Source organism: Bubalus kerabau, chromosome 1, assembly GCF_029407905.1.
Source record: "Bubalus kerabau isolate K-KA32 ecotype Philippines breed swamp buffalo chromosome 1, PCC_UOA_SB_1v2, whole genome shotgun sequence".
Taxonomy (NCBI): Eukaryota; Metazoa; Chordata; class Mammalia; order Artiodactyla; family Bovidae; genus Bubalus; species Bubalus kerabau.
The window spans coordinates 150,841,185-150,866,980 of record NC_073624.1 but is presented as its reverse complement, the minus strand read 5'-3'; the positions used below and the strand labels follow the sequence as shown (position 1 = coordinate 150,866,980).

The following is a 25,796-nucleotide window of genomic DNA, read 5'->3' as shown; positions in this document are numbered from 1 at the left end:
TGCGCTGGCAGCAGGAGGGTGTGGGGGGGCAGTGAGCTGGAAAACAGGCAGCCTGATTCCACCTCACGGGCCCCCACAAAAGAAAGGCCTTCTGAAGGTGCTGCAATGGAGCACGGCCCAGCAGAAGGAAAACGTGAGCAATAAATCCCTTCTGTGTCAGAATGTTTGTTCAGTTCAATCAATGTCTGAAAATATCTGCCCTGAAATCTCTGTTTCCAGGATATTGGTCAAATATTTGAATGGGGCAGCCAGTTAATTGACTCAGGAGGAGCACTTGACACAGAGGCAGAGGGAGGGCTGCGGGGGTACAGGAAGACAGCCGAGCCCACAGGCAGATCCAGTGGCCCCCAGCCTCCGGCAGCACCGCCGGGTGTTCAGGGCAGGGGAAGGGGAGGCCAGCGGCCCTGGAGAAGGGCCGGTTCTGGAGCTAACATGCTCTTCCCTCCTGCCAGCCATGTGACTCTGGGCAGCTGGGCCTCAGTTTCTTGATCTGCAAAATTGGCTGACAATGACAGTGCCTACCTCATGGGGTTAGTAGGGAGAATTTAAAGAGTTGATGCAGGAGAAGCATTTAGATCTAGTTCTAAGCATCCACAAAAGTGTTCGTTACTATTCCTATGTTATCGTGACCCCTTACTCCGGCATTGAAAGCTCTCCCATGTGAAACCCATGCTGTAAGAGGGTGTTAGGGCTGATGGGGAGGTCCCCTGAATGTGTGGTCACACCCTGCCTTGTGACTGGTGACATCCTCTTCCTCGTGGTCTCTCCAAATCATCCCTCAAGGACTGCCCTTCTCAAGATCCAGCACTTTTCTGACCTCCTGGAGCATCCGTCATACATGCCACGCTTCAGGCTCCTGTGACGGATTACCTGTGCAGTCAGGTCCTCCCTGAGGCTGACACTGGACCTGTCTGGTGAACCTGTGGGTGGGCCTGCAGCTGCTGACATGTGGGCTAAAAGAGAGATGCCTTCCTTTCCTTCCATATTTTAAATTTGCTTTAAAACATGGGTTCTGTAGGAGAGATAGGAGTGGGGAGGGTGGCATGGTGTCCTCGTGGTCCTGTCTGGGCCCCATCCAGAGAACAGTTGAAAGCTGAGTGGGAGAAGCTGTTTAAATGGTGGGGGAGGAGATGGAGCATAAAGGGGCCCCGCAGGGAGGCTGAGGGGCCCAAGCCCAAGTACAGCTGCAGGGGGGTGACGAGCAGCCCGTGTCCACCCACGATCCACTTTGGCTGCAGGGTCATGGGGTGTCTGGGGGATGCTGGGCCATTTCAGCGGCTAGGGAGGGTGCTGACAGCAGCCGCCCAGGTGACTTACTGACTTGGCTTTGTGCAAGGGACACCCACAAGGGATCAGGGGCAAAAGAACAGGTCAGTTGGATAGCATATGCCTTCCTCCCTGCCCATAGGGGCCCTGCAATGCTTGGGGATTTGTTAAGAGCTATAGTCTTTGATTTTTGCAGGCAGAGAGGAGGAGCAAGAGCCAGTGACATTTACTTTTCTAGAATCTCCATTACCACCTATGTGCTGAGGAATCCTAGTATCTTTTTGTGTATGCATTCATCATCAATCAGATGATAATGTTTTGATAAACTCTATTAATATTCCCATTGTACAGATGAGGAGACTGAGGCACAGACAGAAGTGACCTGCTCAAGGTCAGCTGAGACCTGAGCCAGGCTGGCCATGAGAAGGGTCTGTGACTAAGACTTCTCCCTCTCTCTCTCCAGAGTGCCTGGCCCATAGCAGGCACATAATACATACTGATAACATGGAGATGCTGACAGGAACATAGGTGCAGATGTTAACATTTTTGTTCCCCCAGGAAATCATGAATCAGAGCCCTACCGGGGCAGGAGGCGGCTGATGGGCTGAGCCAGTAGAACTCCATCTGCTTTGCTCACCCTCTCTGCAGGGCACCCCAGGCTGTCTCCCTCTTTTGGAACCCACCCCATCACTGAGCCTAGAAAGGGGAGGGTACAGCCGTGTGAGGCTGTGGGTGACTTCGGGCTTAATATCTTTGTAACCATATTGCAAAGGGGCATGCCTAAGACGGCGCCTTACGCTTAATCTTTCTCTTATTGCTTTTTCTCTTGTATGATTTAACCTTGCACCAGGTATCAAGCTAGATAAATAAAAACTTTTATTTCAGATTAGCCCCGGCTGGGGGCTGCCTTGAAAGCGGAGCAGTCATCCAGGGAGTGAGATGAAAAAGGGAGCGGGGAATGTGAGCCGCTGAGAGGGGCTCATTGTATCTCCCAAAAGATATTTGAGACCTTTTTTGAGGAGGGAGGGATGAGATCTCCTGCCAAGCCCACAGCCTGGGGAGGCTGGGACGGCGGCTGACATCCCCCTAGTCCAGCCTTCCTGACCCCCTCTTCCTGAGTGGCTCTTCACCCCAGTTACCTTCTCACACTAGTATTTCCTGCTCAGTGCTTAATATGGCCAGGAGACACCGCCTTTGCTGATATTTAGTTATGTCTTCCCCGCTAGAATGTGAGCTCTGTGGGCTCAGTGACAGCAACTTTCCCTTCACAACTGGTTCCCGGGGTCTGGCATGGAGCCTGGCACACAGTAGGAACTCAATTAATATTGGCTGGTTAACTGAGTGAATGAATCCTGGGGTTCTAGTTCGGTACATAGACCGGGGGTTGACATGAATCATTTGGTTTCCAGGCAGAATAGTAAAAGATGGTAAAAAGGATGTGGGTTTTGGAAGCAAGAAAAGCTGGGTTTGAATCCTGTGCCCCCAACTTACGTGCTGTGTGACCCTAAGTGTTTCATGAGCTCTGTGGGTCTAGTTTCCTTACCTGTAAAATGCTCTGGCCGGCTGCATTCTGGGGTGAGAGTGAGGGTGACAGAGAGTATCTGTAGCCCAGAGCAAACCCTCTCTCACATGTGTAGAGAGAGAGATGCACAAGATGTTAGAGCAGCATGGTTTGCAATAGCAAAAATCAGTGCGTATACCATTCAACAAGAAAATGGATTACCTGTGATATTTTCACATAATGAAGTAATACAGAGTAATAAAAATGGACAAATAATGACACCCCCCCCCATAAAAATATAGATGGATCTTGTATGTAACATTGAAGAGAAAACACAAGTCCAGGAGACTACGTGTAACATACTATTAAAATAAGGTTCAAAGACAACTGAAATATGCACGTGTGACAAAACATTTTTTGAAACCAAAGAAATAAAAAAGAAAAAAAAAAAAAAACAATGCAAGGTGCAAAGAGATGGCTGTGGGATGGGGAGTCGGGATGGACTGGATGGGAACACAGGGAGATGTGTGGGATGAGTAACGGTCTGGCTCTTGGGTTGGTTGGTGGGTTCACAGGTGTCCACAAAATTATTAAAAACTAATAATGAAACTAAAGAGGGCCATTCAAGGACCAGTGCTGACTCTGAGCCAAAGATGATGTCTAAATCAGTTCTGTGCACTTGAAGTGTGCCAAGATAAGAAAGAAAGAGAAAGCAAAATAAATGCTGGCTAATTCCACAATCCTCCAAGGATCTCAGTGCAATAAAAAGCAGTTACTGAGAGATGAGGAAAAACTAGAAACGAGTCAATTTTTTAATAAGACAAATGCCTGTTGACATCAGACTAGAACTTCTCTCCAAAGCAATCTCTAGGCATGAACTAGAAGGGGCCCTAGCCCCTGAAAGTAGCCTTCAGCCACGACTGGTCTGCCAGATCCCAGGCCTGGAGAGAGCTGCTTCTTGAGCTGAGCAAGGGCCACCCCTGCCCAGCCGTGGAGGTGGAAGCCAGGTGCTGCTTGGACCCGAGTGGGAGGTCCTGGGTAAGCTCCCACAGTACACGGGTCCCATAGGAGGCTCTATAGTGTCTTGAGCAAGAGTCAGAGACTTCTGCCCATGAGGAAGATAAGGGAAAGAGGAGAGGCAGAAAGGGAGCGTCTCAGACCATGGCGGTGAAACCTCTTCAAAACCCACTGGCCAATTCGATTCATGGGAAGGATGCCAGAGGCAAGATACAGCTACTGACAAAGAGCGCGCAGGGCCTCAGGAAAGGCTCAAAGACAGGGCACAGAAGAGTGTGGGGAGTGGAAGTGAAGAAGCAGTGTAATCCCGAAGAGAGCAGGGAGAATGAACAGAGAGAATGAAGTGATGGCTCCCCGGCGGTTTACCAGGAGGAATTCAGTGTTAGTGTGACCTCTTGTTGTTGGTTTGGTATGGTGGTGGGAGAGCACTGTGAATAATATTTTTTAATTAAATTTTTTAAAAGTCAGAGGAACCGCCCCTTAAATACTGTTGAAAGAAGAGAGCCACAGGATGCAAACTGGATAACCTTGGATGGCATATTCATTCCAGCTCTCTGCTACTGCTGCTAAGTCACTTCAGTCGTGTCTGACTCTGTGTGACCCCATAGATGGCAGCCCACCAGGCTCCGCCGTCCCTGGGATTCTCCAGGCAAGAACACTGGAGTGGGTTGCCATTTCCTTCTCCAATGCATGAAAGTGAAAAGTCAAAGTGAAGTCGCTCAGTCGTGTCCGACACTCAGCGACTCCATGGACTGCTGCCCTCCAGGCTCCTCCGTCCATGGGATTTTCCAGGCAAGAGTACTGGAGTGGGGTGCCATTGCCTTCTCCATTCCAGCTCTCTAGAGAATGCCTATCAACTACCAGCGGCTGAGGGAGGCTCGGAGCCCCACTCAGGCTCCGTGGGAAAGTGTGCTGGGATCAATTAGTGATCTCTGCCTTGACACGGGATACGGGTGCTCTGGTATATGTGCTGACATGGGTCTAACATGGCAGTCACAGGTGTAAGCAGATCAGCTTTCCTTATGAATATGCCCCCTTTTGCCTAGGTCACTACAGGGACCCTAGATACCGAGACTTAGAGCTTAGATGCTTCTTTGTCTCCCTCTTTGCCTGCACTGTCCATTCTCACTATATTGCCTTGATGAATCTCCTCCTTTACATCTCCACAACAAACCCTAGTCCTCCCCTAGTTTGGTGCAGCAGCCTGTTAGGAGACCATCCTCATTCCAGTGCTTCCCGTTCTGACTGTCCAGACCTTCCATGAGATAAATCTTCTGATGACCCTCTCACCCCCAGACATGCTCAAGAACCCACATCTTTTGCCTTGTATGCCCTCCTCCACCTGGCCCCAGGACTTGTCTCCCATCAGCCCTGACTCCTCCCTGGCTCCCTCTTGGCTCCAGCTGTTCCCCACTGTGCCTAGCCAGATGCCCTGAGGTTTCTGGGGCTTTCAGGCACCCGATATGTACTCCAAGCCAGGGGCTTTGATGTGCAATTCTGATTTCCAAAGCAGATCTGCTTTTCCTAAGTTTTTACTTCTTGGGGGGAGAAAAATGCCAAGCAGCTTAATCACAAGGGCTTTGAAGTGATTCAAATGATGGTCTTCTGTGATAGCTGTCCCCTACCAGGCCATGGCCAGGGGCCCGATTTAGTTATTGGCATATGTGGAGGTGTATGTACTGGCATATGTGGGTTTGTGCAAATTTGACTGCTTATTCTCTGTCTCTACACACACACACACACACACACACACACACACAGCTTTCATTTCAGTGTTCAATGTGTTTTCAACGAACTGCCTCACTTGGTAACATTAAAAGTAAAATTCAGCAAGTGGTGAGTGAAGACTTTGTCTTTCACTAACATACCTGGGCAGGTCCCCCAGCATGACCCAGTGGTAAGGCCACTGCCTTTTAAGCTGGGACTGAGGGGTTTCAACCTTGATACTGCACACCTATTCTTCATTTGAGGCCATTGTTTCTCAACCCTTTATTTTCATTATCACACGCCCCTCCAACCTCCCTAGCCATTTAAGACATTTTTTTCTAACTGCTCCCCTAACCTGCATGAAATTTTAATATCACAAATATAGTATATGTATATCTGTGCTTTATACATATAAGGAGTAAGGTATTTTTTTACCTCTCAGAACAAATCTTTGCCCCTTTGGGGGCGATACTGACCTGTTGATGACACGTTTTCTTCAAGACCAGAGCTTCTCAAAGGGTGGTCGCCAGGCCATCAGAACAGTATCATGCAGGCCCCACCCTCTAGAGTTTCTGATTCGGGTTTAGGGTAGGGTACACAATTTTTCATTTCTAATAATACCCAGGTGGAGACATCTGGAGACATTACTTTGAGGACAGCTGCTATCACACAAATTCTGGCTATATTCTGGAGCCCAAGAGACCTGGCTTCAAATCCCTATTCTTCCGCTTGGTGGCCGTGACTCTTGGTCAATATATAAAAGTCCCCGAGCCTTGCCGTACATGCCAACAAAGTGCAGTAATACTGTCTCCTTCATACACTATTGTGAGGGATTAAATGGCCAGTGGCTCACACACAGCAGGCACCTAACAAATGGAGTATATGGCAGAACTGCAGGAGACCCAGAGAAGCAGGGCTCAGACAAGAAAGCGGAGGATGCGAGAGGGTAGGCTTCTTCAGCCCAAAAGTGGAGTCTGGGCTGAGACGGGGGCTGTAATGCAGGTTGGAGTGGGAAGTGCTAGCTTGGGCTCCTTCACCAAATCATCATACCCCAGGGCGGCGGGGGGCCCTTTGGGTGCTGGGGAAGGGTCTGTTTAGCGGCAGTTATGGGAAGGAGAGAGTCAAACGACGGAACTCAGCAGTCCAGTACTTCTGGAAAATCAAAATGCTTCTAAAGTGGAGGAAAGGATTCAGACAGTGTTGGAATCACCTGGAGGACCTCATAAATAGTCTCCTGGGCCCCATCCCCGAGCCTGACTCTGTAGTTCTGGGGTGGCCTGAGAATTCACATGTCTAACAGGTCCTCAGGTGATGCTGCTGCTGGTCCGAGGCCCCACCTTGAGGACCGCTGCTTCACAGCTTCTCCTGGATGGGCTTCCTGCGACGAGTGCTTAAGGACAGAAGAAGAGTCTGGGAACTTGTGGGAAGATGATTGCAGGACAAAATGCCAGGCCTTAGAGCCCTTGGGACTGACAGAGGAGCCTCCAATCTAAGTCCCCTGACCACCCAGGCAGCCTGCTTGTTGACACATATGAGTGGTCGCAGCTGGTAAGATGGGCTCCTGACAGCATGGTGTGTGCTCATCCCCACTGCATCCTGACCAATGGTAGGCAGGAGGCACGTGTGAGGTCTGCTGTTTGCTGACCTATGGTGGACAGGCACCAAATGCCACTTGCTTTATATAATGGTCTCATTTCCATGTCACAACTCTGTCAGGAAGACACCATCACCTTCAGATTAAAGATGGGGGAACTGATGCTTCAAGAGTTTTAGTGACTCCCTCCAGTGACCTCCAGGTCACTTAACTGGGAAGAGAGGATGCCTCTCTGGAACAAATAGTGATTGAAAATTAAACAATTACTCTGCCTGAGGGGACTCTAAAGGCATCTCAGGCCATGGTCCAGTCCTGGGCTCCTCCTGGTGCCTACAACAACTGCCCTGCCAGTCACCTCCTGACGGCATGGCCTCCTCACCGTCCTTGGCTCTGTCTCTGTGCCCCCTCTGTGATGTCCACCACTTGGGGACACTAGGGCAGCCTTCCTGCTCATCTGCTTGCTCCCACCTGCCCTGCCCCAAGCCCACTGTGAGCTTTGCACAACACACCCCTGACCATGTCCCTCCCCTGCTGAACTGGTGGCCCACTGCCCCGAGGACCAGGGCCTGGTGTTCTCCTGGGCAGAGCATTCCACACCCTGCGTGTCGGCCTCATCTCCCCTCTGTGGCCTCTCTCACGCACTGTGCTCAGCCACGTGCATGACTGCAGCTCCGCGATCTGGTACACTCTCTCTGCTCTGGGATCTTGGTACGTGTTGCTCCTCTGCCTGCAACAGACCCTCCCTCTACCCTTCCCAGCTGCTCATCTGTCAGGGCTGGCTTAGAAGATCTCTCTTTGGTGAGCCTCCCTTCCTGGTTATGGCTGGGAGGTACCCCCTCCCACGGATTCTTGCTCACTTCTTAGGATGGATATTTTTGAATACATACAAGAGTAGAAAGAACAGTCTAGTGACCCCCCTGGGAGCCACTGCTCTACATCAACAATGATCAGCACAGCCCATGCCTGTCTCCACAGCATTCCACCAGGGCGCTGCAGCCCATCCCCCAGACTGCCTGCAGGTTCCTGCGGCTGAGACGGCGACTCGGGCCTTACTGGCTCTCAGGACTTTAGAACAGAGAAGACCCTCAGTCCACTGTAGGTGGATATTAAAGTCCCTGTGTGTTGAGCACTGACTACACATTTAGGTGCTCCGCTAAGTGCATACATGCCATAGCATCCCTGTGAGACCCGGGTTATAACTACCTCCACTTCAGAGTGGAAAACTGATGCCCGGAAGGTTACACACGCAGTGGAAGGCAAGCTAAGGCGGTCTACCCCTGGAATAGAGCTGCCCAAAGAAACAGAATGCAAGCCACACCTGCTATTTGAAATTCTCTAGTAGCCACATTAAAAGAAAAAATAGGTAAAATTACTTTTAATAATATGTTATCTTTAACCCAGTATATTGAATATACCATTTCAACATGTCATCTGTATAAGGCATTATTGAGATATTCTACAATCTATTTTTCGTACTACATCTTCAAAACCCTGTGTGTTTACAGCACATCTCAAATCAGACCAGCTGCATTTCAAGAGCTCTGTACGTTTCAAGGCAACCGTACTGACCAGCTCAGCTACCGGTCACCACCCTGAACATGGCCCTAAAGCCTGCATGCTCAACCACTTACGTCTCTATACTTAAATGAATGAAGGAAGAAATGAGTAAGAGTCCCAAGAACCCCTGGTCCTGAACTTTCTTCAACAATTAATAACGTTTAATATTTTATGGTCCTTTAGGGTCTCTCTGGCATCGTCTTATCTGCCATGGGAGTTGTCATCTCTGTTCCACAGATGAGGAGATGGGGCTAAGACGGCCGAATGCCTTGCTTGAACACCCTGCTGCAGGCGGCACTGCTGGGCCTCAAACGGACACTTCTGGACTCCTAGTCCTGTGCTCTGCTGGGCATGGGGGCAGCCACCCCTTGAAGCAGGACTATGTCCATCTGGCAGGGGAGGGTGTCTGCTCAGACCACAGGTGAGGCTGACCACTGGGGACAGGAGCCCGCAGAGCTCTGGAGGTCAGACGCTGGAGGAAGTGATGCCCTTGGAGAGTGGCAGGGCAGGTGCAGGCTGAGGGAGCATGGGGCCCGTGCCAGAGCCTCTATGGGAAACGGCCTTGTCGTTCTTCGGTCGTAGTTTGGCCACAAGAGGCTGAGAACAAATTGATGGCAATGGAGCCATAACTTACCTCTGAAGGCCTCTTTGTTCTTGGCAAAACAGAGGGGTCATTAGTAATAGGGAAAGCACTGGTGTGTGGACATAAATCCCCCCAGCTGCAGGGCTGATAAACAGCCTGGAGGGGACAGGGCCTCAGGGAGCTGGGCAGGTTAACCGTGTGCCCTGCATCACTGTGGGCTTGGGCCTGTGTCTGAGACAGACCACCTGCCCAGGCTCCTAAGGTGCCCAGAGACTGGGTAGTCCACAGTGCCCTCAGGACTTGCACCTGGCTCTGGGAGCCCCTGAGGCCCTCAGTCCTTTCTTTCAAATGAAAATGATTCCAGAGCACCTGAGTTGGAGCAGGCTCCCAACAGGCACTCAGGGTCAATGTGGGGCAGTCAGCGTGAAGGGACACTGGCAGGGCATCCCTTCTTCCATTTCAAGCCAAACAGGCACTGGCCAAGCCACCCAGGCCTTAACACCACTAGAGAGCAGGGCACGAGAGGCCAGACCCTCAGCAGACAACGTTCTTTGCAGTACTGTCTACACTGACTAGCTGAGGGAAGTAGAAGAGGTCAAATCTTAGCCTCTGTCCACCGCTCCCCTGGGCAGTGTGCCCTGTTGCCTGTCTGCCTGCCTAGACTTGGGCTGAGGCTGGCTCGCAGGGGTCCATGCCAGCCCAGGCCTGGGGAGAAGGGCAGGGAGGGAAACCAGGTGCTCAGGACAGGAAGGGAAGAAAGAGGACTGTGCTTTCCTCAAACTGTCTGAAAAGGATCTGGGGTTGCTGGTGACAAACACCCATTACAGTGAGGACCGTCACGGCCACCCTGCGAGCATGGTCCAAGTGCTATCCCTCCAAGGATGGCAGACAGCTGCCCCAGTGCGGTCCCCTCCATTTCCACACCCACTGCAGCCTCTGCCAATTGAAGACTGCGCTGAACCTGTTTGACTTCCTGGTCCCCTTCAGGCAGCCATTACCAGTCAATCAAAGCTGGAAGGTAAGAGAAAACCCGTTTGTCATCCTTTCTAAAAGACCTCAAGGCACATCTGTTCTGGGAATCCTATAAAGCTATGCTAAGTGCTTGAGGTTTTCCAGAAACTTCTGCCTCTGCACCCACCTTCGCAGGCATCCCCTACCTCTACTTCCACATCCCGGGTTTCCCTTCTTCTCCTGTTTTTTGCACTTAGAAACCTGGCCCGAGAAAGTGCGCCCCTAGAAATTTCACAGGATGCTGCCATTTCACGCGATGCTGCTGCAGACAATTGTCCCCAGACGCTAAGCTCCAGAGCACCGGCCTCCTGCTCCAGGGGAAAGGGGTGGCTGGGGCCATCTCTGTTATAGAGGGCCTGAGGTTCTGGGGCTGGTGGCTTGGCACCGCGCAGACTGGAAATAGACCAATGCCTTGGAGGATGGCCATTGGTATCAGAGAGGAATTTCTAGCTCTCCATGATCTCAGGTCAGGTCCTGACTCTCTGCTCCCCACTCCTGTCTGGGCGTATGTCTAGAACTAACCCAGAGATAATGAGAAAAGGAGACAATCCCCTACCCAGCCAGGTGCCCCCTTCTTGCTGCCAGCTTATACTAAGTCCCCAACTCCATCAGCTTTGGGGCTCACTGGTGTTCACTCAGATCTCCAGTACAAGCTCCTTGTTACTGGGAGGCACTTGTTTCGCTTCCCAATTTGACAAAGTCATGAAGGAGACCAGCACCAGCATGGGCCTCCCTTCTCTGTCCACCAGGAGCGAGTCCACTAATTCCCAAGAGGATGCTGCCTTCCTATAGAATGGCTTCCTCCCTAGGACCTCCTTTCCCATATCCTAGCCTGAGGACCAGCTGCTTCTGGGGCTCAAGGAGAAAGGACCTTTCCTGGGCTGCACCCTAGTCCTATAGAATGAGAACCTTCATGGATGCCAAGGACTCTGCATTTTTGGTAGGAGCTCCCAGGTGATTCTTTTTTTTTTTTTTAATTTTATTTTATTTTTAAATTTTACATAATTGTATTAGTTTTGCCAAATATGGGCAAAATGGAATTTGAAAATCCATTACCTTAGAGTAATATACATTAATTCATTTATCCATCCATCCATTCATTCACTCTACAAGTACAAATTGGACTTTACTCTTGTGGAGCCCTGTGCTGGGCATGAGAATGGGGAGGAAGAGGGGTGGGGGAAGCAGAGGCCCAAACCCACTCTGCTGTTGCTGCCGCTCACCACATGAGCTGGTCTGACATTCACCCTGGGTCTCAGGGTCCCGTGGGCTTAGAAGCACAGTTAACAGTTGTGCTAGAAGCTGCAGGTCACAGAGCGCCCACAGTTCCCCTGATTTCCTGCATTCCCAAGGATGTGGCTGGTCTCCCTCCCACCACCTAACCCTCAGCACCCTGAAGGTGTTAGTAGATGACCCTGGTGGCTCAGATGGTAAAGAATCTGCCTGCAAGGCAGGAGACCTGGGTTTGATCCCTGGGTCAGGAAGATCCCCTGGGGAAGGGAATGGCTACCTATTCCAGCATTCGTACCTAGAGAATCCCATGGACAGAGGAGCCTGGGGGTGACAGTCCATGGGGTCACAAAGAGTCAGACACAACTGAGTAACTAAGCATGCACGCATGCACATTAATATCAGTTAACACTTACAAAGTATCAACACCTTACATACATTTACGGTCTTTACATACAATAAGCCTTCTGATTTTTGAACCATGTGAGGCAGGTATTCTTACTGCTCCCATATTATGGATGAGAAACTGAGGTATGGAGATCCACCCCTAGACAGTATGCTCAAGAGACTCCATCCATGTTCTTGATCACTACACATTGGTGTCTTGAACTTTAGGGAAAAAAATGCCCCTACATGCCAAGTCTACTCTCTTGGCAGTGTGGTAGGGAGGGACAATGGGGTTGGCCTTCAGACAGCGCCCCCCACCCCCGCAGATGCACCAGGCTCGCGTTTCACTCACCAGCAGGCTGGGCAGGGAGGCCAGGGTGGGGTGGGAGAACAGGGACAGATTGATCCAGCCTGTGAATGAGTGAGCAGTTTCTCCTGCACCTCTCACCAGCCCCCTTGTCCAAAGCCACCCAGACCCAAGATGGCCAAGGAGCTGATGCTTTGTTAGTCTCTAGGCAGGGATGTGGAGTCAGGGGTCCCACCAAGCAGAACTTTCTCTGCACTCAGTCACTGCTCTGCTCAAGAGCCTAGGTGGGAAAGGAGGGCTTACGTGCCTCCCTGCAACATTCCAGATAAACGTGACTGTCTGATGGTCAGAAATGTGAAGAGAGCATGAAATCAGCCACAGTTGCAGCTGAATTAGTTCTAAAATGATGTAAAAACTGCCATCTTTGCACCAAGTAAGTAATGACAAACAAAGAAAAATGCAGCGTACTGAAGCAGGTTAGACAAGAATCACCAGTAACCTGGGCTCAGAGCCCTGAAGTGCGCAGACAGCGGAGACCTCGGAGAGCAATGCACACTCCTGTCCCCACCATCACCCGAGCGCCCCACACACCCGAGCCTCTGTCTCGAATTCCTCTTCTCCTCCCTTGCTCCTCCCTCCTTCATCTAGGCAGCTCCTTCCTGAGTCCTTTGGCCTTGGCTGTCCCTGGGGACAGGTGCCCTCATGCCACTGTCCCACACACCCACAGAGCCTGACACTCCTAGAGTGGCTCTTCTTGAGTAGGGGTGGGGCACTAGGGCACCCCAGGCCTTACCTGAGACGATAGTGTAGCCAATTCCCCGGGGACGTCCTTTATCCTGGTCAATGGCAGTGATAATTCGCACTGTCGTGCCCTGGGTGGGAAAGAGAAAGGACTTGAGTTTGGTAGGCCAGGCCGCAGGGTGCTGTTCTTCTTGTAGCTGTCCTGACACCCACAGCTTCCCTCCCCCTGGGGACCTCAGGTCAGTCTAGGAAGTAGGGGCCGAATACAGAGACCTTAGCTGCCCCTATCATTCCTGGGATACACACTGCGGCCCCAGGCAAACACCTCAGTGTCCACTGGAGAGGCCCAACCTTGCTGAGGCTCTCACTGCCTCTTCCGTTCCCCATCTCCCTTCATTCGGATGAACCACCCAGGGAAGAACTGACAGAGGAGCAACCAGCAGCAGGACAAGAGATCTGGTCTCTATCTTGAACTCATCAGGTTGCTGTGTGACCTCAGAAGTTTGCTGCACTCTTCTGGTCTCAGTTTGCCCCAATCTTAAAATGAATAACACAAAATCCCGGAACATTGTTTTCACTAGGACCTGAGTAAAGAAGAACATCAAGGATGAAATATTCTATGAATGAAAGCATCATACATCCTGAAAGTGGGTATCTCTAGGGATGAGCATGACAACCGTGGTGGCCACCACGGTCCTCTGAACCATGCCCCATCCAACACTGCAACCAGCAGCTCCTACCTCCCATGGCTCCATCCTCCACCCCATTCATTCTCCCTACAGCACCTGGGGAGAAGCTCCCAGGGCTGGAATACCCACGATGGGACTCAGGGGCCCCTGATTTTGAGGAGCACACAATCTGTAGTAAGGGGTCAAGGACATATGGACAGACACTGCTATACAGATACGGGGTTTCTTGGAGGCATCAAGGTACCCCAAAGTATAGAAGTCCACCAGGAGGAAAGAGTTGTACAAACGGCGACATTTAGGATGGGTCACGAGGAGTGGGGTTTCCCTGGTATCTCAGCTGGTAAAGAATCCGCCTGTAATGCAGGAGACCCCCAGTTCGATTCCTGGGTCAGGAGGAACCCCTGGAGAAGAGATAGGCTACCTACTCTAGTATTCCTGGGCTTCCCTGATGGCTCAGACAGTAAAGTATCCACCTGCAATGCAGGAGTCCTGGGTTCAATCCCTAGGTTGGGAAAATCCCCTGAAGGAGGGCATGGAAACCCAGTCCAGTATTCTTCCGGGAGAAGCCCCATGGACAGAGGAGGCTGGTGGGCTGTAGTCCATGGGGTCGCAAAGAGTTGGACACAACTGAGCGATTAAGCACACACGCAAGCGTGAAGTGAGTAGCTTGCCAGAGAGAGAAAACAAAAAGGAATGTGCTTCAGGCAAAAGGCACAGCCCTGCAGGGATGTGGAGGTATAAGACTTTCTAGGAAGAGATGCTGGCATATAATGGACACATTCAAATACCAATGGGCTTCCCACATGGTGCTAGTGGTATAGAAGCCACCTGCCAATGCAGGAGACATAAGAGACATGGGTTTGATCCCTGGGTAGGGAAGATCCTCTGGAGGAGGGCATGGCAACCCACTCCAGCACGCTTGCCTGGAGAATCCCTTGGACAGAGAAGCCTGGCAGACTACAGTTTATAGGGTTGCAGAGAGTTGGACACGACTGAAGCGACTTAGCCCACACAAATACCAACTGGCTGGTTGATTCACTGAATAAATGAACATATGAACAACTGGATCCTAACTTGACCACCACCACTTGCTGAGTCACCCCTCGCCTGGGGAAACCTTCAGTCCGCTCTGCAGGCCCTATCACACCAGCCCTGTCTGCCCAGCTTCTGGCCCAGGCTGTAGGTCCCAGGGCTGATGGAGGGAAAGTAGGAAAGCCCTGTACCCAGTGCCTAGGGAGATACCAACCCTGGCATCGGCATGTCTGATGAAGGTCTCTAATAGCCATGGCGCCTCTCAAGCGTTGGCCATTCACCAGCTAGAGAATGAAGCCCGCAGGCTGCACCCTCTACCCCCATCTGAGCACCCTGTCCTACGGAGAGAGGCTGGCTCCTGACATGCAAGACTCTGCCCCAGAGGGAGTGCCCTGGGGGGCACGGTGCCTCCCCGACTCCTCCTGGTCTCGCTGTCAGGACACAGGAGGGGCATCTGCCACCTCACCCTCCTGGGGCAGTGCTAGTCGCACACAGCTGTTGCCCCGGCCTCTCCTGAGCCCGGTACGTGGCAATACGGAACACCCCCAGGTTCGGCTGAAGGAAGTGAGAATGTTGCAGAGGAAACGTCTACAGCACAGAAATGGTCACAACACAGAGGCTGCGGCTGCGTAGACAGCAGGCCTGACTCCTTCCTTTCACAGCTTTCCCCTCAACCCCACCCCTCACAGGAGCTCTGTCTAGATTCCCCTGGGTGGCGGGGGTGGGGGGCGGGGAGGGCGGGGAACAGACTGTTACAAAGTCAGAGAAAGTGTATCTCCTGAAGTGGGTTCTGAGAACCTGAGCTGTAGGAGAGTGTGAGGCACCCAGGCAGCAGGGGTCCTTCTCCAGCACTGTGCCTGGCGCCGCTGCAGGCACTTTTTATGCCTTAACTCATTTCGCCCTCACAACTACTCCAGGAGACAGCTCCATTCTATAGATGAGGAAACTGAGGGCCACGAGGTAAGTGGCCTTTACAAGGTCCCACCGCAAGGAGTGAATGGTGAAGCCAGGATTCGATTTCAGGTACTTTAGCTCCAAAATGCTCTTGCCCACCAGACAATGCTGCCTCTGTAACAGGTTATATGATAAATATAATAATGATAACTGTAATTTATGCAAGTTTTGGCTATGTGCCACAAGTATTAATATAAGTATTAGTTCATGTCAAACGTGGGGAAACATATACCCCTCATCCCTCCCTTGGAGATGCACAACCTGCTTTAATGTGGTAAAGGCTACCAAAAGTAGCAAAGTGATAGAGAGATCCATCAACCTTTGCTCTCCCAGGCTTTCTGAGCTGAAGACAGGCTCTTTTCATGTAACATCTTGATAGCCCTGGACCTAGCAGTGCATGGAATGTCATTTGGGAAGTATTCATTGCATTATATCTGAGGGGTTTACACAAAGAACTCCCCCGTCACTCCAGGGGAATCCTTTCGGGGGGATGCTTTTCCTGGTGTCACCTCTTAAACCTCCTGGATATGTCCCCAGGAGGAGGTCCTGAGAGCATGGGACTCTGATCTGAGGCTCTAGCTGCCAGAAAGGGCTTCATAGCCCATCTGACCACAGCCCATGGCTTCGCACCCACTCTGGGTGCTCCATCATTGAGGGTCTCTGGCTGCCCTGGGCCTGCTGAGGGCAGGGTTGGACTGCCAGGTCAACTGGGCCCAGTGCCTACCAAAGCACCATTCCAGACAGTCATTAAACAATAAACCTTGGTCTTTCCTGGTGGTCCAGCTGTTAAGACTCAATGCTTTCACTGTAGGGGGTTTGGGTTCAACCCCTGGTCAGGGAACTAAGACCCTGCATGCCACTCTACGCAGCCCCAAATCATATAATAACAAACAAGCAAATAGTAAACCTTGAGGGGACAGCTGCACGCCCACAGGCGAACACCCAGGGCCTGGTGTGGCTGGTCGGGTCCAGCACAGTGAGCCTCAGCAGCACTTAGTAAAGGGGGCCAGTGCTGGCCTGTGCAGATAGCGGAGCTGGCGGCCAGGGAGGCCTCAGTTTTCAGAGCCTTGTGAGCATCTCCCCGTGGGCAGCCCCGAGCTGGGTGGCCTGGAGTCCCCCTGGGTGGACTGGGGCTCAGTGGCTCCAGCGGCGAGCTCAGGACCAGAGAGCAGGGAGGTCGGCTCACCCCTGGAAGAGCCATGCCTGAGTGTCTACAACATGAGCTCTGAAAGGCTCCTGATAAGTTTGGGTTTCATCTCTTTTTGGATAAATAAATCCATTTTTAATAAAACCCTGAGCTTTTAATACAAGTGCAGCCACAAAGACGGGAAATGTTATGAGAAGGAATTAACAGGGAGGAATGGGGGCTCCTGGGAGCCCACAGCTCTTGTTTCAGAGTTTCAGTGATTATATTTTCAATATACTGAAACTTACTTCCTAAGATGAGGAGATGGAGACGTGTCCGCCCTGGGCCCCTCTACAGGGGGGCACTCTGGCTGGCTGGCTCTCCAGAGAGGGACCCCAGTTCAAGGAGCACCAGAGTATGACCAGGAGAACAGATGGCCCCAAAGACGAGATGGGCCCACCTGGCTATGGAGCTTCTTCCCTTCATAAGAACTCCCACTGCAAAGAGGAAGCCCCGCCTTCCCACAGAGAGGCTAAAGGTACACAGGCCTGTGGGGTCCCAACTCCATATCATGGGAAGATCAGCACAGCAAGGGGGCTAAGGGCCTGACTCTGCGCTTACACTGCCAGGGTGTGAACCCTTTGACTGAGTTACTTAACCTTTCACCGCCTGGTTTTCCCAATGTATGAAATGGGTATAAAACAGTCCCCACACCTCAGCAAGTTGATACAAGGAGCACTTGGAACAGCACCGGGTGCATAGAAAAAGCTATAAAAGTGACTGTCACTATTCTCTGGGGCCTGGAACCTCCATGTGCTTCTGATGAAAGCTAAGACACCTCTTCCCAGACAATGCCCACAATGTGATGTTCCAAATAATTTCAGCAAATGCAGACTTCCCAGGACCCAGGTTAACCAACCCTATGCTGGAGGTAAGGAGCTTTCTGGCCATTCTATAGAGAGAACAGCTAGGATCTCACAGGGAGACCTAGCATTAGTTGAGGACCTACTGTGCGCCAAGCACTGTGCTGGGCCCCTGCACGGGTCCTCCGTTTTGTCCTCATAGTGAGGGTATATGTGGAGAGATTGTGGCTTAAGGGTTCAGGGATTTGCTTAAAGTCCCAAGCTCTGGTGAGTGGGGGTGGGTTGCCAGGCAGCCCCCGCCTCTGAGGCTTGGGTACCAGTAGTGAAGTCGGGACAGACTCAAGAGGAGCTGGGATTCCTCTAGAAGGAACACAACCCTCCCTTCTGTGGCTGCCTCTTTCCAAAGTAGCTGGCCAGGAGAGTGGCTGAAGCTGGAGCCTTGGCGGTTGGGGCTGTCCACCTCTTTCTCTGCTGGCCCAGCCCCTCCTTCTTTCCATGACAGGATTAAGGACTTGAAAGGCCAACCTGCAGTTTGCTTTGGGAGTGGGAGGCGCCCTTGGTGGGGAGGAGGCAGGAGGGGGCTGAAGGGGACTTCCGACAAGGGCTGCCACAGCAGATTCTGAGGCAGAAAATCCTATTTCTCAGTCCTTAATTCCAGTCAATTCCAGTCAAAGAGCTGATAGGCATCGGCTGGCAGTAATTTGTGCAGTTTATCCGCTCTTTTCACCTTCTATCGGTCCTTCACTGACGGGCAGGCCGACATGCTGCTGCTCGAGTGAGGAAATTAAAATTTGATGCAATAATCCCAAATAAGAAGGATTTTATTAGGTAATATATACACTTTAGATGAGGCATGCTTGCCTGATACACTGATAGAGGGAAGCATACATGCTGGGAGCCGCAGATAAAGAGGGGGAGAGGGGGGAGTGGGTGAGGGTCTGGACGCAGGCCCCCCGGCCAGCAGAGGCAGGGCTGGGGATGGGGGACGCCTGGGGCCTCTGGCCCCAGGGGACTAATCAGGCCTTGGTGCTCCTCAACCCTGGCCCAGCCTACGAAGTGCTGCGTTAAATCAGGCTTCCACACTGTAAAGGGACATGGAAGGCCTGGATCAAGGCACGGAAACCGATTAGAAGCAGGGAAAAATCAGGCTCAGGGTGTATGGGAAACTGCGCAAGAGGCGAGGTAAACTTTCAAATCTGGAGGCAGGGAGGAAGAGCAGAGGTGTGCGGACATGGAGGTGATTCTGTGGGTGCTGGGAGAGACCGAACCCCCCAACTCACTTCCTTGTCTGGCTTGCCCGAGCCTGGTCACCACACAAAAGGCAGGATTCAGACCTGCTCTTTGGGAGCCCCCCAGACATGGACTTTAGTGGCCTCGTGGAGCCAAAGGGACAACCGTCAAGGCAAAGAGATATCAAGGTCCCTCATCCTGAGAAAGAACCATATCAGATGCCAAGAAACTGGGCATAAGGAGGGTGGAAACCAAGGGGAGCAAGAGCCTGTTTGCCTGTCCTGAGGAGTCATCCTAGCAGGGGCCTCTGGAATCATCTGGGAAGGAGAGGGGCTGGCTTAGCACAGGACCCTGCACAGCGCAGGGACTTCATAAACGTCTAGAGGATGAGTAAACGAATGAAAAACAAAAGTAATGGCCAGGCGGACTCAGAAACCTGCAGATCTGAAAAAAACACCTGTAGTGATAGTCTGATTTAGTATTACTCTGCTACAATACAGGGATGCTAGGAAAGGCGAGACAAACTGAAGGGTCTCAGAGGACACTCACCCCAACACCCTTCTTGCTGACCACTGAGACTCTGAGATGAGGCTGAAGCTAGGACCTCCCAACCCAATCCAAACACAAAACCCCCGCATTCTAACATCTGCTGACTAGACTACTAGGTGCTCTAGTCCCTAAAACCACCAGGCCAAGGAGGCACTACTGAGACAAGGAGAAGAGGTCTGGATGTTGTGTGATCTGGCCAAGCAAGCGCATGGTAGTACAGGGACCTGTTCTGAGATCCTCCAGCTGCTGGGCCACCGTCACATCCTCACTTCAATCTACAAGTTGGCACTGCCTGTCTTTCCTGCATTCAACCCTGGGCACAAAGCCCTGGGAGGCCCTGGTTTGAGACCCAAAGGCTCAACCACCCTGATGACCAGGAGCCCCAAAGTAACCCACTTACATATCAGTGAATGTTACAGATGTGGCTACAATTCAGAGGGGAATCATGCAGCCTAAGGACCAGGGAACTCCAGCAGAGATGAGGAGAGAGAGATGGCTCTGCCTGGTGGACTGGTGAGGATGAAGCCAGGAAAAGAATTCTAAGAAAGGTCGTCAGTGATGGGAACCAACAGATGGGTGGATTTCGGATTGGTGAGTAGAGCAGTCACAAGGTGTGATGAGGATGACAGGATAGTAAGAGAGCCGGCCTGAGTAGTGAGCACTTGTTCATTCGTTTATTCATGCATTCATTCATTCCACAATTACCTCCTGAAGCACCCATGGTGTGCTATGCCCACAGCAGAGCCCATTACCACTGCACTATTCTCGCAGGCCAGGAGAGAAGCCAAGGGTGAGCATACCGTGCAGGAGCACTGAGCGCGAGGAAGGGATGGCCAGGGGCTGAGGACAGGTGGAAGGACCCACCTCACCTAAAAGGTCAGGGCTGAGCATGCGTGGGCTTATTGGCAAAGAGGTTTGGGGACAGGCGGAGTTCAGTCTCAGAAGTCTAAACTCCTGCTTCCATGGACCACTCAGAAAGAAAGGGTTGAAGTGGGGACATTTAGATGTCCCCTTCTACTCTCAAAGCAGCTTCTGACACCGGCAACAGGAGGCCACCTTGCTCATCAGACCCTCCAGGCTGCAAGTGGCCCCAGGAAGGAAGTGGCTACCCTCTCACACCTGGAGCCTGCAGCATGGTGCTTGGAAGAGGCCAAAAGTCAGGAGAGACCACAGTGCCAAACTTGGGAGCAGGCTACCTAGTCTGTGGTGGTCCAGGAGCCCAGCCTGCAATCTGGTCAGGGAAGCCTGCCTCTCACTTACACCCAAACCTGTGAGCTGTGCAGACATGCAGGTGGGGTCCTGAATAGCCACATGATCAGGCGGGCACCCCACTTTGCTCTCAAAGCTGTTTCCTTCCCCTAAGCACATTGAGTGCCTATAGAAGGAGAGGCACAGTTTTCTTTCCAAAGAGCTGCTCCCCTGCATGTTCAGGGGTTGTGTCTGCCCAGAGGAGCCGCCTTTTCTAATTCATCAGCCCAGTGCAGGTATTCTGTTCTAGTCCACACATAAGCACGGATGGCTACCGGAAGTGGGGTGCAGGGCACTGCCTGCTTGGCCCACAACTGAGCAAAGCCGCCCACCCCGAGGCCCTGCCTAGGGGCAGCAGTATGCTTTGTCTCATAGTCGACTGGACCACAGTGGACACAGGGCCCATGGCCAGTCAATCTACAGGCTGGCTGGCAACCTGTGACCTTGTGACATGGCACAAAATCAGACCATGGCCAATCAGGTACCTCTCTTGAACACATGGCCTTGAGAAACCCAAAGTCTGGGCAGTTAGAAGGGGCAGCAAGAGCTGTGAGTTCTCAGGGAGGAGCCAAGCCTGAGAGGGTCTGTGGGGCAGATAGTAAGTGGCCACCATCTTGGGCAGTGTTGGCTGGCCAAGAGAGGTAGATTGACCAGCTGACCCGTGGTGGGGTGTGGCTGAGCCCCACTGATGTTTTGGTGAGCCTGGCTGAGTCCAAATTCACTCTCCAGCTCAGGCTGGATTTTCCACGGGCATCCCCATTTCCCATCACCCCACATGAAGCTTTCTGAACTGCTGCCCTTCACTTGCATTAGCCAGTCTCTTCTGTCTGTCCCTTGGAGAGCTCTGGGGATGAAGTGAGACAGCAAGGAGGTAGGGTGTAAGAGGAGGTTGGGTTTTCACTGCCCTGGGACACCCATCACTGCCAGGCACGTGGGAGTCAGAAACACCAAGGAGCCCATCCCACCAAACAGGGCCTCCATGCCCACCGAAAGTGCAGAGGGACGTCTCACAAGGGCGGAGGAGGGTCTTACCGGAGGAGAATGCTCGTAGATGTTGGTGCTGTAAGGCAGGTTGATGAAGATGGGGTCCATGTCCTGGACGTCTGTGATGATGATGGCCAAGTTGGCCAGGGTAGACAGAGGCCTGGTCTTATCTTGATCCTTAGAAGGACAAAGAATACATCAGCTTAGGTTAAGTGATATGGACAAGGACACACATGGACACACATGCACAACACCCATGTGCACAAACATGTGCACATATGTACACACGTACTCCTACACTCCCACAGGGAAGGACATTAGCACACAGAGCTCAGGAACTCTAAGAACCCTCAGTGATCTCTGACCTGTGCAGGAAAACACACACAGGGCCCCCAAGGCCCAGTGGAAGGTGGCATATCCACTGTCACAAAGCAGGGCTGGGGCTGAGCCACATCTCCGTCCCCCGCCCCCCACCCCCAGGCTTGACCAGTGTGACCTCTGGTGGGCGGGGTGACTGCCTTGGGATAAAGGAATGGTGCTGCCCTTAGCTCCTTCTCTGGATTCAGCCTGGGGGCCACTGCTCCCTCCATGCCTACTTCCTGCACCCTCTCTTCCAGGGACAGCAAAGGAATTGACTAGGATGGGACAGTTCCTCAGAAGAAAAGCCCTTTGACCGCAGAGGGGGCTAGCCTGGGCCCTGCACCCCTGCCCTGTACTCTGGGTTGACTGGTCAAGTAACTTTGCTGGTAGAACCAGTAGGGGGAGCTCCGGGGCCTGTGACATTTGGGGGACTCTGGGAAGGAAGCTTGAGAGGCCATGTGGCCAAGCAGGCCCTCACAGTTGGAAATGTAGTCCTATAAAAGCTCACCAAGAAAGAAAAGCCAAACCCATTTTCTATTACCCTAAATGTGAAATAGTTGCTGCTACTGAATAACAATAGCCAAGAAGAATAGAAACTACATGCTGAATAGATTATACTCCAGGCACTGTACTAGACACCTCACTCGCTTTGGTGGGGTGCCCGTTATTTCAGTTCAACAGACTCAGACAGGTTAAGTAACTTGCTGTGAGTCACACAGCTGGTAAGAGTGTAGCCAGGATTCAACTCAAGTCATTTTGACTTGATCTGAGGCCCTAACCTCAGCCCAGTTGCTGACTTGCTAAGTCACCTCAAATAAGTTATCTCCTATTTTGGAGTCTCGACTTCTTCTTCTGTGAGATGAAGGGACTTGCGGGAATGACCTCTATGGACTCTAGGCCTTGTAAACTCTCTGCTCTGGGACTGGAGAAGTGACTGTCCTTAGCTTAGATCTCCCTTGGTCTGTTTGGGATAATGTGAACGATGCAAGGCAGTCCCCACATTACAAGCCCAGTGCCTGCTCCTGCCCTCCAGAGACAGATGCTGAGCCTTCAAGGAGAAGAAAGGGCTGGTTGTCCTAAAGAGTCCTTGGGGGCAGCCAGGGAGACAGAGGAGAGGCTTTGAGGATGGGTCATGGCTGCAGCAAGGTAGGGGAGAGTCTGGAGGCAGGAGGAGCTGTGTTCCTCCAAACCACAGTAGAGACAGTCTCCCAGCCTCCAAGATGATGGGGCCCACAGCCCAGGCTCGGGGACCACCCTAGAGAGTGGTGAGAGCTCCCACCCAGGGACTGGAATGGGCATCAGGCAGACAGAGCCAGAGTGGGAGGCCCATCAGGAAGGCCCTTGACCTCTGGGGCTGGAGATGCCAATGGTTATGATTTGCTCTTACAGGCTTCTGTGGGCAGCTGGCTTTGTCCAGTCTGGCACCTGCCCTTCCTGTCCCACACCTGTGGCTGCAGCCCTGCCTCTGCCATAGATGCTCCCATACAGCCCACCCTGGACTCCATGGCTGGGGAAAGGGGACGGCAGTGGGCACATCTGGCAGGCAGGCACCTGGCCAGGCTTCCAGCTGTCACTCTGGTGCCTACAGGTCTCAGCAACTTGTTCCCAGAGGAGTTGCATGTTTTCCCACCCACCACCCACCCAGCGGAGGCTGGAGACCCAGATGTTCCCTGCGATGCCACATGGGAGAATCTCCTTGGGGAGATGCCCAGCGGCCAAGGGCACAGTGCCAGCCCTGAAAGGGACTTGTGCATCAGATGGGGGAACAACCAAGACCTAAGGGAGTTAGTTCCAGGGCCCCTCCTGTTCCACTGCTTCAAGGCCTGGTCGCTGGAAGATTGATGACAATTTAACCACATTCACCATCCCAGCTTGAGCCCAGGCCTCTCAACAGGCCCGGCCACCCAGATTCGTGCCTATGCCCAGCTCTGCTCTCTTTGCCACTGGCCCAGCCCGAAGCCATTTTCACTGCAGATGGAAAATATCCCACAAGGACAAGTTCACAGTGAAAAAGAGAACAAGCATCTGTGCATTTCTGGGCTCCAGTGTAAGGAAATGGAGAGTGGTGGGAAGGGCACCACTTTAAGTGAGTATGCAAGGGTGTGCGGAAGGATATAGATGTGCCCCAAAAGTGGATTCCAGTCTTATAAGTCCCTTTGATCCCAGAAGTCAGTTTCACAAATAGCAGCACACATGTCCTCCCAGGCAACCAACACTTAACCAGGGGAGAAGGCAAGAACATGAGTATCATCTGCAGTGGCCTCCCCAGGGTCCCTGGACCAAGTTTGCATTTCCTGGTCTGGGGGGCCTCTCTGGATCTTGTCCAATTCTGGGGGAACCTCATGTTTCCAACTGGTCCCTTGCCCCAATGCAGTGTGTCTTCCCCTGGGACCTGAGCTCTGTGATCTGCCAAGTAGAGCCCACAGAGCTACTGGCAGCCCCCCTGCAGGGACACGGGGCCAGGTGGTGGATGCTGTGGGTCAGGCTAATGAGTCCCAGAGGCTCAAGAGGGACTTCTTTGATTTGTTTAACATTTGGCCTAAGCTTTGTAAACAGAAATCTAAGAACCAACAGGCCAGCTCTTGCCCTGCTGCCAGCTAAAGGCTCTAGCCGTGCTTGGAGGCCATGGCCAGGAGCAGGGAAGCGGGGCGAGCAAGGAGAGAACCCTACTGAGGTTGTGGCCCGCCTGTCCTCCAGCCCCTCCGCAACCGCTGGTGACAGAGGCCACGCAGCTATGACGTTCTGGAGATCTGGAGACTCCTGGCTGTGGGGCCCTGGACAACCCGGGCTTGGTTTCTTGCTGCCCACCACTCATTGGTTTGTGTCTCAACGGTGTCAGCTATAAAATAGGATAATTATTCCTCTTCAACTTCCCTCTCCTGACTAATTCATCTTGGAATTCCCAGGACCCAAGCACAGTGCTTGGCACTGATGGATGTTCCCTTCTGTATAAGTATCACTGCTCTAGCGCAGTGGCCAGGATGCCTGGACTCTGACTCCTGCATGCTGGGTGGTGTCAGGACACAGCTGGGCTGACAGCTCTGTCTTGTGTCTCAGAGCGAGAGGACATCCTGCACTAGGAATGACCCATGGTGCAGGTGCTGGAGGTCACTGAATTGCTCCTGTGCCTCTGTTTCCTCATCTGTAAAATGGGCCATAGCACTGTTGTGAGGTTTAAAGGAGACAATCCACTCGAGTGCTCCCCACAGCACCAGGGACATAGCACAAACCCTCAGGAACATCAGCTGTTGTTATCATTATTATGATCATCAGCAACACCATTATAAGCCTTGCCCAGCAGGGAAGGAGGCTGACATCCTGTGCCCTCTCTGAGGGCAGGAGGCTGACATCTGGCCGCCTGGGCCCCCGGCACAGGGACTCACCGTGGCATTGACGGTGAGCTGGTAGGCCTGCGTGGTCTCGTAGTCCAGCTCCCGGATCACTGTGACGATGCCGCGTGCGCTGTCGATGGCAAAGAACTGGGAGGGGGGCTGGAAGGAGTAGAGGACGCTGCCGCCTGCGCCCAGGTCAGGGTCCGTGGCGTTCACAATGAAAATGGGTGTCCCCACTGGTGTGTTCTGGGGATGAAACAGAGCAAATAAAAGGGTGAGCTGGAGCTCAGAGCAGCTGCCTCCATCAGTGACTATTCCCCCAAAGCCCATTAACCACGTCCCTCCAGCCAACCAGACCTGAGGCTTCATCATTTTTATTCTAAAAGGGTTCACAGGAATTTAAAACGCTACATCTATTTTTTTTCCCTCCATTTTTTGATGGCCTCCTGGTGGCTATAACAGCACCAGTTCCAAAGATGATCTGCTTATCCTGAAGTTCCGGATGAGGGCCTTTTGGTCCCCAAACCC

At 52.4% G+C, this 25,796-nt stretch overlaps 1 protein-coding gene across 4 annotated transcripts in view; it reads right to left on the bottom strand.

The window, feature by feature from the left end:
- CDH23 (cadherin related 23) overlaps positions 1 to 25,796 on the bottom strand; it is a 435,990-nt gene that overhangs the window by 238,980 nt on the left and 171,214 nt on the right. For all 4 annotated transcript variants that reach the window (XM_055535167.1, XM_055535177.1, XM_055535147.1 and 1 more), the window contains exons 7-9: positions 25,320 to 25,514; positions 21,625 to 21,753; positions 12,954 to 13,032 (exon numbers count right to left, since the gene is read on the bottom strand). In XM_055535167.1, the coding sequence (XP_055391142.1) occupies positions 12,954 to 13,032; positions 21,625 to 21,753; positions 25,320 to 25,514 (403 nt within the window). The remainder of the gene's footprint in view (positions 1 to 12,953; positions 13,033 to 21,624; positions 21,754 to 25,319; positions 25,515 to 25,796) is intronic.